Here is a 13,773-nt window from a genome sequence, read left to right as displayed (position 1 = left end):
CCCACGCACTGGTTACGAGTCGACTAGACTACGGAAACACCCTCTACGCCGGAATTACAGCCAAATTACAGAAAAAACTCCAACGCATCCAAAACGCATCAGCGAGACTCATTTTGGACATCCCTCGCCAAGATCACATTACCGGCCACCTGAAAGACCTCCACTGGCTTCCCGTCAACAAGAGAATAACATTCCGTCTCCACACCCACGCACACAAGGCCCTCTACAAACTAGGGCCCGAATGCCTCAACACTCGACTATCCTTCTACACACCCACCCGCCAACTAAGATCCTCCAATCAAGGCCTCGCCGCAGTTCCGCGTATTCAGAGATCCACCATGGGAGGTAGATCCTTCTCCTATTTGGCGGCCAAGACCTGGAACTCACTCCCCACTCACCTCCGCCTCACACAGAACCACATCTCCTTCAGAAAAGAACTTAAAACCTGGCTATTCGATAAATAATGTACCCCCTCCCCAAGCGCCTTGAGACCCTCTGGGTGAGTAGTGCGCTATATAAATTCTTGAACTTTAACTTGAACTTCTACCTCTCTCCCACTCCTTCAGCATAGATCTCACTCTTACACCATCTTGTTTCCCTTTGTTCTTCACCAACCTTCTTCCTTCCCTCACTCTAGGTTTTTGCCTCCTTGCCTCATTTTATACTACTGTTCTACTCACCGCCGCTACTCTCTCTATATCTCTCTCTCTCTCTCTCCTCTCTACTACTTTCAACATTTTTATCTATATTCATTTCTCCTGCTCTAGTCCTCTGTTCCACTCTTTGTCCTCCTCGTCTTGCTCGCTCTTACGGCACCTTCTTTGCCATCCCACCCACTGTCTCTTGTTCTGCACTCCTAGAGCTCCTTGGTCCTCTGCCAGTTCAGCGATTATTGCATTTCTCCTCTAGTCTAGATTACCTGTGCAACCATGGTCAGTGCAGTTCTATGTAAAGCGATGCTCTACCCCTCAGTGCTATATACAATTGTTAGAACCTTGGAAGAGGGGGCACGCTTTGGGGCATTGCATCTTGGTGCTCCATGATCAGAGAGCACGGAAGGGGAGCGGTGATGGAGGAAAGCCTAGAAGGAGTGGGCTTGGAGGAGTCTACTAGATGTTGGTCGTTGACCTAAAAAGTCTGAGATGGAAACAGTGAATGAAGAATGTGATGGCTCCTATTGGGTTCCCAGGGAAGTAACTGTAACACTTGTGGTCGATTAACCATGGTGTGCTGGGGGGACACTACTGTTCACTCACTCTGAATAACTAGCTACTGCCCCATAGCACTTGACTTGCTCATGGTAGCACTGTTGAGCAGGGAAGGCTTACAACAGGAAAGGTGGTGTGGGGTTATAAAAGTCTGAAGCGGTGTGGCATCCAATAACGAGCAATAATTTCAATGCTCAGACAGTTCGTAACGTGTTACAATCTGAGTACAGGTAGATCGAAAAACGCCTTCTGGCCCAGAGAACCAACCTGAAGCAATATTCCAGTTTTTTTTTTTTTTGGTAGGAAGGAGTCTAACATTGAGGCCTTTCACTGTTGGTATTCGGTGGTGGCCTGTTTGGTTGTGCTCGAGTTTTCTTGGAAGTGTTCAGTGTAACGAACTTCTGATCTTTCATGCCAAGGGTATCAGTATGAAGTACTTGCAAGTGGTAGCAAAGCCTACAAGCACAGCCCAAGATGCACCAGTCACAGTTTCATTCCAAAAAGCCCACAAAACCCAGGCCTAAATCCCTGCAGGATTGTTGTCAATACTCCTAGGGCTGTTCAAGGAAGTGTCCATGGGTGACCAGGTGTATGGCTTTGGGTCTGGGTAACATAATCACTGGACTGCCCATTCAAAATGGTGGCTGGCTAGGATGCCTTGCGTGGTCAGGGGGGAAAGAGGGAATGTACTCTGGGAAACTGCGGCTGTAGTCAATGGGAAGGACACCTACACTGGGCCAAGTCTGGACTGCTGACCAGCACCAAGGACTCACCACTGCAGCTCTAGCGGGTGAAATCTCTGGAACCATAATGGTTGTGAAGTAGATGCCAATGGTTTCGGAATCATGGCGATCTCCTCCAACCTATGTCAAGATTTCTCAAAACTCCTACAGATGGCGGGGTCTCTCCTATAGGGCATGCTCGCATCGTCCTCTACTCTTTCTTCACCCCTCGGAAGCCGTGGGATGCAGGAAAGGTCTGGGACCATGCCTCCTTGCCCTTTATGAGGGAGATGGAGTAGTTCCTTGAGGCTGCTGTTGATGGTTCCAGGACAGCCTGCTGGGATGATCTCATGGTTCTTGAGTGATCTCTCCACATTGTTGTGTCCTCCTTGCTATTCCTTTCAGTCAACCGAGCTTTGGCTGCTGCTGCTGTTTTCTCCTGCTAGGTGCACTCTGGATCTTCAAGTCCGAGAGTAAGGGCTTGGATGTAGGCCGACTTTAGAGGCAGAATGTGCACGCACAGCTGCACGCTTGTGCAGACTCAAGTACGCAAACATTGGCTCCTGAACGAAGGCACAGGCACACTCTTACAGGCATATGCAGGCACACGTTTATAGGCACATGCATACACATGGATATATGATGTTACAACGCGTACTTTTATCACGCATACCATTACAACGGATTTTTTACAACGCAGGTCATTTTACAACGGATACCATTACAACGCAAAAAACTACAACGCACATACTATTACAACGCATACCATTACAAGGTAAGTATATGATAATAATATATAATTTTAAAATATGTTGTAAATATTTATTAATGTATTATTTTATTTAATTATTTGTTATATATTATTTATTTGAAATTATTAATTAAATTAATTAAATTAATTTTATTTTTTTAATTTGTAAAAATAGGTTAAAAATACCCCTGTACACCAAAACCCAAACCCAGCCCTAAAACCTAAAAATACCCCTGTACCCCAAAACCCAAACCCAGCCCTAAAACCTAAAAATACCCCTGTACCCCAAAACCCAAACCCATCCCTAAAACCTAAAAATACCCCTGTACCCCAAAACCCAAACCCAACCCTAAAACCTAAAAATACCCCTGTACCCCAAAACCCAAACCCAGCCCTAAAACCTAAAAATACCCCTGTACCCCAAAACCCAAACCCAGCCCTAAAACCTAAAAATACCCCTGTACCCCAAAACCCAAACCCAGCCCTAAAACCTAAAAATACCCCTGTACCCCAAAACCCAAACCCAGCCCTAAAACCTAAAAATACCCCTGTACCCCAAAACCCAAACCCAACCCTAAAACCTAAAAATACCCCTATACCCCAAAACCCAAACCCAGCCTTAAAACCTAAAAATACCCCTGTACCCCAAAACCCAAACCCAGCCCTAAAACCTAAAAATACCCCTGTACCCCAAAACCCAAACCCAGCCCTAAAACCTAAAAATACCCCTGTACCCCAAAACCCAAACCCATCCCTAAAACCTAAAAATACCCCTGTACCCCAAAACCCAAACCCAACCCTAAAACCTAAAAATACCCCTGTACCCCAAAACCCAAACCCAACCCTAAAACCTAAAAATACCCCTGTACCCCAAACCCAGCCCTAAAACCACCCCTGTACCCCAAAACCCAAACCCAACCCTAAAATCTAAAAATACCCCTGTACCCCAAAACCCAAACCCAACCCTAAAACCTAAAAATACCCCTGTACCCCAAAACGCAAACCCAACCCTAAAACCTAAAAATACCCCTGTACCCCAAAACCCAAACCCAACCCTAAAACCTAAAAATACCCCTGTACCCCAAAACCCAATGTTTAGAAAAAAAGAAAAACTTACCAATAATTATACTTACGATGTAATGGTATGCGTTGTAATAGTATGTGCGTTGTAGTGTAATGCGATGTAAAAGTATCCGTTGTAAAATGACCTGCGCTGTAATAGTATCCGTTGTAATGGTATGCGTTGTAAAAAATCCGTGGTAACAGTTGCATACCATACACATATATGCAGGCACAAGTACTGTCTGGCACATGCTTACACGCAGGAACAAGTAGACCTGCTCACATGCACACGCTTACACGCAGACACTCACCTTCATGTAGGCACAGACAAAAGCATCCTTGTTCTCTCTCCTCCCCCTCCCTAACATAAGGAAGGTAAATTAACCCCAGTTTCATGAGACTCAACTGACTTCAGTCTAAAGAGCCTTTAGGCATTCCCCCACAGGGATACAGATAAAAAATGACATTATCCCAGACTAAGAATTATGCCTGGGTAGAGGGACAGTAGTTACCCTGACAAAGGATGCTCTTTGTTCCCGACTTTGACATCAGAGCCAACTTCAGATGTCTTAAAGTTCCAGAAACGGGAGAATACTTTAATGATTGTCAATCTCACTGAGGGGGACTGCATCTGACAGAGAAAGTTCTGCGACAGGATGCTACAGTTTTACAAAGCTGTGTGGGGGACTTTTGTCTGGACAACAGGTGAGACATCTTGTCAACCCTCTGGCTAGGTCATTTTTGTAGCCAAGCATTGACTACTTGGAGGTGCTAACTGAAGCTTGATGTCTCGCGCAGATTGGGAATACTTAGCATGTCCCAGTGAAGTGAATGAGTCTCACCCAGGAGAGCTGTGGTGAGCTGTGCATCTGAGGCGATCTTTTGGCAAGGGTCTGTCTGTGTTCTTCTCACTGCCCGCACCAACAAACATGTGGCGTTCCCTTCCTCCGGAGGTGAAAGGTTTGAGAGGTATTCATGTCATATTTCCTGGTCAAAGATTCATATGATGGACCTTATGGAGGTCCTACCGATAGACAGCACCCCCTGTGGCCCTCCCTCATAGATGTTCCCGGTGTGATGGTCTCTCTGCTCTGCCCTGCTGTGCATGGTTATGCAGTGTTCTCCACTGTCCCCTCTGCGGACGTTCTGATTGATGTATCAGATCTGTTGTCTTCGCTTACTCGATTTGTTTGTTTGGTGTTTTCCAATGTTCCGCTCACTGACATATGGCCGGGATGCCCGCCACCCCCTCCCAACACCAATCCCCAATGGGAGGAGACAGACACAGGTTTGGAAGGCGGGGGGGGGAGTAACCCCCTGGCCGTATTTATTAAAATATGAACCAAAATTTAAAACATTAAATAAAAGATTCATGATTTATGTACAATTTTACTTTTATTACATTTTGATGAAGACATGTTCTTTGGCTAACCTTAACAGATCTCTAATACAAAGGTTTCCTAGCCGAGTCTAGCATCCTGAAAATGCATACATTCTAAATTAAAATTGTACATCCTAGCATTAAGGGCCAACGGCAAGGTCTTAAGCAGTGTCAGATCCCTACTACCAAAAACCCGCCCTCACGGTGTGAGTGGCGCATGCGCAGAGGACTTTACCCTCATTGCCAACTGCAACTTCCCTTGTCGTGGGGGCCCCCTTTCACTCGACGCCATCTTAAAGGTCGTCTGAGTTCCAGTGTGAGGTATCTGTAGGAAGGACAGCGTGGCCGTCTCCCCCTAGGCGACCCATCTTGAGTGGGTGCCGCCTCCCCGTGGAAGGGGCCAATGGCTGCCTCCCCCCAGGCGCTCCCATCCATTCTGGGTGGCGCCCCCTCTAGGGACCTTGAAATTACTGCTCACCGATCATGACCTTACCGCCACAGGCCGGATAGTTGACCGACTATCCGGACCCCCCACTCCTCCTATAGGTCATGCTTTCTCAAACCCCTTAACCATGCTATGAAGTCTCCTATGAGTAAATCATTCCCCTCCCTGGACAGGTGAACCCCATCATTCAGATACATGTGATCACCCCGAATACACCCATGAGGAATGCTATGCAACTGCGCGGAGCGAAACAATTTCCCAATTTTATTGTTAACCCTCTTCACCGAGTGGTTCAACGCTGGCACTGAAAGACCTCCCCGCCAAATCTTCCTAGGGATCATGTGGGACCAGGCAATCGTGCACCCCGGGAGTTTCTTAGCCAACCATCTAACTGCCGACAGGATGTGTTCTAATAACACTCGCCTTCCCAGCTTCACTAAGGTATTGCCCCCCCAAGTGTACTATGACTACAGATGGCGGTGACCTCTGCCGCCCTAAAAGCCCCTCAAAAAATGACTGAAATTGGTCAAAACAGAGGCCGCCCTTCCCATGGAAGGTCACTCTGTACCCGTATTCCCCAGATGCGTGAATCGCGTCACCTGCCTTGAATACGTCCCCGGCGCGCCTCACGTAGGAGTGGCCCACAACCCATACCACTCTCTCTCCAGTCGGTGATCCTCGACCGCTGGTCTCCTGGTGCTGGGTCGACTTCCAATTCCACCCCGCGTGACAGGCTTGCGAAACTGTAATTCAAACAAAAGACAAGAAGTGTGAGTGCATGTCAATTGACTTTTACAACATGTGCAATCGCACATACCTTTTGAAGCAGTTCGAGGACCAACGGCCCAACTGTTTCACCTCCTCCGCACTCTGACCCCGGGCCGTAGCTTCAGTAGCAGCCCCTATCCTAAATGAATGGGTCCCAAAATCGCACGAGTCCATGCCCGCGGCAGCGATTGTCAGTGCCAGCCCCCTCTGAAACTGAAATCTCGTCAGTGGGGTGCCATCAATGTGCCTAAGCAAGCTCCCCCCTCATGATGCCTTCCTCTGTGTCATGTATTCCTCTACACACTTTATCGGACAGGCGGGGGACCCTCGTGCGCGCTGTACGAAAACACTATCTCCCATAGCATCCTGGTCTGTCTTGGACCTGGCTATTGAGATCACCATCGAATCACCCCTTATTTGTACGTGATCCCTGCACAGGCCTCCCTCCATATCCTTCCTGTTCCTTGCCACGAGTTCGCTTACCCGCATAGCCCCATGGAATGCCAAGGCGAAAGCTGCCCGGAACAGAACTTCTTCGAAAGGGGAGGAGCATGTCTCATCCAGCTTTGCTAAAAGCAGAGACAATCTGTCTAAGATAATCGGGCGCCTCGTATCCTGCTTGCGACCCTCGAGGCGCTGCCAGCCGAGGAGTGCCTTCCTGACCAAAAAGGAACCCGTCGGGTCACTTATGCCTTGCAGTTGTGCCATGAAAGAAATGGCCGTCTATTGGCGGTCTATTGGCCGTTGCCGCTGATCGGCCTTCTCTGTGCAGTGCTACCAAGAACCCCAGGAAGGATTCCTCCTGACCCCAGCTCTGTCTCCCTGTCGGACCCAAAAATGTGCAGTAGGAACGAAACGCTCCTTCGTAGGCTTTCCTCGTCCTGGGCGCTAAGCTGGCTGCCACGAGGTCTTGTAATCTGGGGCACCGATTAGCCATAGCGTTTCGGGGAACTGTGCCGGCACTAGGTCCGCTGTGGGTAGATAGCCCCTGAAAGCCTGCATGTGTGAACGAGAGAGTGCATCAGCTGCATTGTTCAGTACACCTGGCACATGTTTTGCCCTGAACTGTACATTCAATTTCATGCAACGTAAAACAATTTTCTTTAACAATCTCAAGATCCACTTGCAGCGGGCTGCCTGCTGATTAATGCACTCAACCACCGACATATTGTCAGACCAAAACACCACCGAGCGGTCCCTAAATTCGTCTGGCCATGCCATCAGAGCAACCCAAATGGGAAACAGCTCCAAGAACCCTATGTTACCTGTCAGACCGCTGGAGTGCCACCTCATCGGCCATACTTGTGCCGACCATCGGTTGCCAAAGATGGCGCCGAATCCCACACTCCCAGCTGAATCGGTCCACAAACCTAGTTCATCCGATGATGCTGGTGGTTTGTTCCACACAACTCGACTGTTGAAGTCCGCCAGAAATGCCAACCAAATGCGCATATCCTGGCGAACCTCTGCCGACAGTGTCGTACGGTGGTGTCCCTCCTTGAGGCCAACCATAGCTTGCGCAATAGAGCGTGAGAAGGGGCGGGCCATCGGTATCACTCTTAAGGCAAAATTAAGCTGACCCACTGTTTGCTGTAACTGGTGCAGGGTCACTTTTTCCTTGCCCAGGCATCGCGCCAAGGAAGCCCTAAACTTGGCCACCTTTTCCATCGGTAAACGGAAACATCCTTCCACAGAATCGAGCTCAATTCCCAGAAACTCCAGTGAAGTAGATGGTCCAACCGTCTTACCTGGTGCCAATGGGACCCCGAACTCCCGCATAAGGATGCAGAAGTCCTGCAGCGCCTGCGCACATTTCGTAGTGCCGGCTGCTCCCAAGAACAGGAAGTCATCTAGATAGTGCATAACGTGCCCATGCCCTGTGGTTTCGGTGAATGCCCACTCTAAAAAACAGCTGAACATTTCAAAATACGCACAAGAAATGGAGCAACCCATAGGCATGCATTTATCCATGTAATAACTCCCCTGAAACGCAAAACCTAGCAAGCGCTGATCCCGTGGGTGTACCGGGAGCAACCTGAATGCCGATTCGATGTCTGATTTCGCCATCAGCGCTCCGGGGCCCAGATGATTTAATATGGCAACAGCATCGTCGAACGATGCGTACCGAACCGAACAAATATCCGGATCAATGGCATTGTTCACCGAAGAACCCCTTGGGGCAGATAAGTTGTGAATGAGTCTAAACTCCCCTGGGTCTTTCTTTGGGACCACTCCTAGCGGTGAACACACAAAATCCGCCACCGGCGGGCATTGAAAAGGCCCCGCCACCCGCCCCAGGCTAACTTCTTTGGAGATTTTCTTCGCTGCCACGCTTGGGTTATGTTGGACAGATAACTGATTTCTACAAAAGGAGTCCCCCCGAAAATTCCCTGCCGGGATGTTGAAGCCATATAGGAATCCAGTCCTCAAAATCCCGGCGGATACATGATCAGGGTATTTGTTCAGCCAAGGAGTCAGAGCCATGATATCAACAGGTGTAGGCAATCGGTTCCCAAGTATCACCTCACTCTGGCTTAGACCCCCACTTTCCTCCTGTCCCGCTGTTCTTTGATCTACAGCTACTCTCCGGGTGAGAGGAGTTCCCACAGCCCGCACACGCATGCCTGAACCTACATGTTCCCTGGGGCCTGTTACAGTTGCCTCTATTGAAGCCCCAACAAACCCCCCGCTTGCCGCCATTTCCGCCGGTCTTGGGCTGAAAGTCCCCAGCGGCGCTTGCTCGAAAGGGCAACGTAGGCTTTTGGCGAACTGACCCCGGCCCGCTCCCGCCCGGCAAGGACGTACCCGCCGCACCAGGCAAGAGCTGCTTGTGCCATGACACCGAGTCGAGGCAATCCCAGGTCAACGTTGCATCAAACTCTTTCGCTTTTCGGAATTTCATGTCATATCCTTTCCACTCGTCCCCCCCATACATGGTATAAAAATCCATAATCCTATTCTGATAACAGGACAACTCGGTCATCACTTCCGGCTTTCGTTCACCCATGACTGCAGTAAATATCGAAAAGGCTTTTACCCAGTTCGCAACGGTCTCATCGACCCTAAATTCCGCCATCTTGGCCCGCCATACACTGGGGTGCCATAAATCTTTCTGGGATTTTGCATATTCCATCTCGCGATGGTCAGTTAACAACGAAAACATATTCACATACTTTTCCCCCATATCATTTCTTTTGTGGCCGCAGGGATGTGCTGGGTCACCCTTTCGCGCCTTGAAGGTAATGAACCCTCCCCTGCCATTGGCAATGGTTGCTTACCGGGTGCAATCGTCGTGTCTGCTGCCCCTTCCCAGCGAATCGTAGGTACTCCTGGCGCCACCTGTGGGGGAACAAAAGGAACATTCGCCGTCCCGGCTTCCCTCGACTGCCGCAACTGCTCAATTATAAGCCTAGCCTCCTCGGCCGGGTCCCCACCGACCACTGCCCCCCCCCCCCCGCTTTCTTCTTGAGCCAGGGTAACACTGCCGCTAACTGGATGGCCAGTTCCGGGGGCATCTCCTCCTCGTTAACAGGGGTAATTACAACCGGAATTGGTAGGCCTAAATCTGGGTTTGGTACCGGGGAGCCTGCTGGTGCGATGGGGGCGACTGGGGGCGTCTCTGGAACTGGATCCTCCCCGGAAGCCGCCCTCCTCTTAATACGCTTCCCCCTACCCTCAGGGATGGTATACAACTGTTACAACGAAGTTTTTACCACGCACTACCATTACAACGCAGGCATTACCACGCATACCATTACAACGCATTGCGCTGGGGGGCGCTCTAGGATAGGGAATAAGTATAATTTTATATCCAACACCTTCCCTAGTATCCACGGGGACTGGAGTTGGAATATAAAATTATACTTACCACTATCCAGCACCTCTAAGCGCTATGCGTTGTAACGGTATGCATTGTAAATACCGCGTTGTAATGGTATGCGTGGTAAAAGTATGCGTTGTAACGTCATACATCCCTCAGGGATACCTCCCGGCAAGGCCGGGCCTATTACTTTCTTAGGACGGCCTGAGGGGTTGTTCTGGGCCGCTAACTGCTTTTTGACCTCGGCCAGACCTCGACCGATCGACTCAACTTTACAGATTTTTCGGTCCATAATCGCCATTCTGTTCGACAAGGTCCGCAGTACCTTCTCCAACTCGGAGCTCTTTCCCGCCTTCTTGCCGGCCATAGCTTCGATTATCCCGCCTAGTCGATCAACCAGGGCCCAGATCCTTCGTCCTCCGGGTAACTGAAAGAGAAACAACAAGATCACAAGTTCTCAAAATTGCCGCTTGTTCCGTCGAGGGCTCACCAGCAATCGAGTGGTGCAGCCTTCAGAGCACAGAAACAAGAGGACGCTTCTTCGGATTCCCGCTCTATTTATCCGTCTGTGGGAGGGCGGGGACCCTCCTCGGGTACGCCCACTGGGCGCGGTCTTCCGTGCGGGTGTCTAGGACAACCCCTCCTGTGCGGGAAAGGGCGCGCCCCGGCTACGCCACTTTGGGCATACCAGCCGAGCCACGCCTCCCGCCCAAAATGGTTTCCCGGGGGGATCGGGGCACCCGTCCATACGTTCGGGGGGACCGAATGGTCGCCCCTTTCCATTATCTTTGTCTCCCATGTTGAGGTTCTGATCTGTATGAAATTCTCTCTGCCCCGTGTGTCTCAAGTTGTATGTGTGACACACTTTGTTAAACTTAGTGCTGGGGGATAAGTCTTTGTGTTCTTCATTGTGCTCTGCTTTGAGGGATTGTTTAAAGACATTCCTTTTTATCATCTTTCAATTGTTGTTGTTTGTCTCTATTGTCCACAGTTCCTTCAGTTTCCTTGCTTATTGTTCTACCCCGGGGTTCTGTCTAACGTCCATTTTACTTCCTTCTGATCATTTCTGTCTGCCATTCTCGCTCATCCTTTCTTGCCAATCTTGTTGTTTGAACTTTTCTGTGGCGTTTTTTGTACAGGGCCAGCTTTTCAGCGTCCCCTGCGACTAGCCCTTTGTGCCACGCTCCTGTATATGTGTGAAGTCCTTCTGTGCCCTTAATGCAGTCAGCTTCCTTTCTCCCTCTCATGCTTTGAGTCAGGAAGCATTTGAGTGTGATTCAAAGACCTCGTTACTTTGACCATTGTAGATGTCCTGTTACCTGGGAATCTTCTTGCCGGGCTCCAGAAAACCTGTTTTACATTGCGTATGCACTGTCCCATAGCTTTGTCAGCACGACAGCATTTTCATGACGCGTGCAGTTTCCTACTCTGTCAGAGAGGGCACCAACCAGCCTCTTATATATGCACTCAGTGATTAAATGATTCATATTTAGTATATTAAACCAAATAAACTGATGTCTGATTTATTTCACAGGAAAGGAAGGGATTTGAACAGCGATTCACCAAAGAGCAAGGGGCCCTCCGAGAGCAGCTACAGGTGACTTCCTTACCTTTTGTATCAGGTGCTGGGAGGGCAGTGGAACACTGTGCATTGCTAAAGCATATCCATCCTCTCTCCATGGCCAATGGCTCATGTACTCTGACTCACACATGTAGTCACTTCTTTCCATTTGATTGTGGTTTTCCTATCTCTCTCTCTCCCACCCCTCGCACCCCCTGCCCTTGTTGGTCTTGAACTAAAGCCTTTTTGATTTGTTCTTCTAGGTTCATATTCAAACAATTGGAATTCTGGTTTCTGAGAAGTCTGAACTGCAAACCGCCCTTTCCCATACGCAGCAGGCAGCTCGACAGAAGGCTGGTAGGACCATTCAGTCCTTAAGAGATTTGTTTTGTGAATCTGAAATCATGTTTCCCAGTAGATGTATTCAAAGAAGCGCACGCTTGTTATGGGTTTCAGAGCTTCATCAGTAAAGGTCCTAAATCCTCAATGTTTCAGCCTTATTTGTCTTCTGCCCCTTAGAGTTTGTCAGATGCTTAAACTAAGACATAAGCTTTTTAAATCCTTCGAAGTCTGTCCAGTGCTTAACGTAGTGTGTATTAAACAGCTGTAAGTAGGGCTTGTGCAGTCTGTTGCAGTAACTACAAAACAGTCAAAAGGGAGTAAAGTTTCTAGCATAAGGCATCCACATAGGCAGAGTTCTCCGTTTTTCATGCATTCCACCTCAATTTGTAGGTGCTCTCCTTTACTGATTGTTGCATTACGTAAGTTTATTGACTAAATAATGTACCGGGTCTAACTTTCTGTAAGACTTTAATTAAGATCTGGTATTACTGGCTCTTCACTTTCTAATGTGTCTGAACCAACGTATCGGTGATGCAAATTTTTAACATCATGGATATTTTTTTGTGCCAGGTTCTCACATAACCATCTTCAGATTGACCGCCCGCACAGTAAGGAGCTTAGATCGACTTGCTAGTACATTACGTAGTGATTAGCTGATGGAGCTCATGAGTAGTGTTTGCCTGCAGAACTCCATATCCTACTCAACCCGTTCCCTTTGGTGTACAGCGGATATATATATCATTTCTACCCAGATATTGTCCCAGGACTAAAGCCTAACCTGCGCCAATCTCGTCCCATTAGGATGGAGAATGATGGTGGCGGTCTTTGTGCTGGACTACTGTTGGCCATCCGGGACGTCTCCACTTGCACGCACGGTCGCCTTGTCTCCCCATGTGTTTCTAATGGATATTCTAAACTGCAGATTGCTTGCTTTTTGAACTCCCCGTGTGCCTGGCTACACTCAGAAGCTTTTCCAGCAGCGGTGCAATCCGCCAGTAGTTAGCACCATTAGACTCTGTGGTGTCTTCGTCTTGCATCTGGAAGTGGCAGTACGGAGCCTTGTATAGGCTCCATCCATGCTGAAGTCAGGTCCTTTTTTCTGTGTCCTTTGATGCAGAACCACAGCAGCTCTAACAAATTTGACTGTGCCCTCCGACCTCCAGGTATTTTATTTCTTCCCAGAAAAACAGTGTGCTAGAGATCACTACCCCAAAAAATACAGATTTAGTACCTGAAAGAAGTAGATGTCCCTCACGGACCTGCACAGCATCTGCCTTTGGTATCTTGCATACAAGCACAGTTTCAAGTCATGGAACAAGTGCTCTCTGATGCATCCGAACGCCATCCGAGAGTGTGAGTCAAAATAGTACATCACTCCGTATTGGAAGGAAGGCCATTCCAACTCCAGGTGTGCGTCCTCTGTTAAGTTGAAGGCAACATAGAAGGATAAGTTCCGACCTTCCCTGTCATTCCCACAAGGAGAGTTGAATAGTCAACATTCTAAGGACTCAATACTGAAAGACCGATTCCGACCTCATTCTGCAAGTGGAGCCAATGCACCAGAGTTTCCCGAGCCATCTGTGAGGTCTTCCCGAAATCTTTCAGAGCATTCACCCTGGAGTCCCTTCAGTCTGTGGATTTGCAGAGGTCCTCCCATTTAGTCCCACCGGCAGGCATTTTCCTGGTGCAAGCTGGCCCCATTTGGCCTCTGTG

The 13,773-nt window shown here is 48.9% G+C and overlaps 1 protein-coding gene across 10 annotated transcripts in view; it reads left to right on the top strand.

Moving 5' to 3' along the window:
- The window catches only part of GOLGA2 (golgin A2), a 375,277-nt gene that overhangs the window by 139,508 nt on the left and 221,996 nt on the right, over nucleotides 1-13,773 (top strand). For all 10 annotated transcript variants that reach the window (XM_086924918.1, XM_086924916.1, XM_086924923.1 and 7 more), the window contains 2 exons: nucleotides 11,692-11,754; nucleotides 11,982-12,075. In XM_086924918.1, coding sequence (XP_086781044.1) covers nucleotides 11,692-11,754; nucleotides 11,982-12,075 — 157 coding nt within the window. The remainder of the gene's footprint in view (nucleotides 1-11,691; nucleotides 11,755-11,981; nucleotides 12,076-13,773) is intronic.

This window comes from Lissotriton vulgaris, chromosome 5, assembly GCF_964263255.1.
Source record: "Lissotriton vulgaris chromosome 5, aLisVul1.2, whole genome shotgun sequence".
Classification (NCBI taxonomy): domain Eukaryota; kingdom Metazoa; phylum Chordata; class Amphibia; order Caudata; family Salamandridae; genus Lissotriton; species Lissotriton vulgaris.
This window is presented reverse-complemented; position numbering and strand designations above follow the sequence as displayed.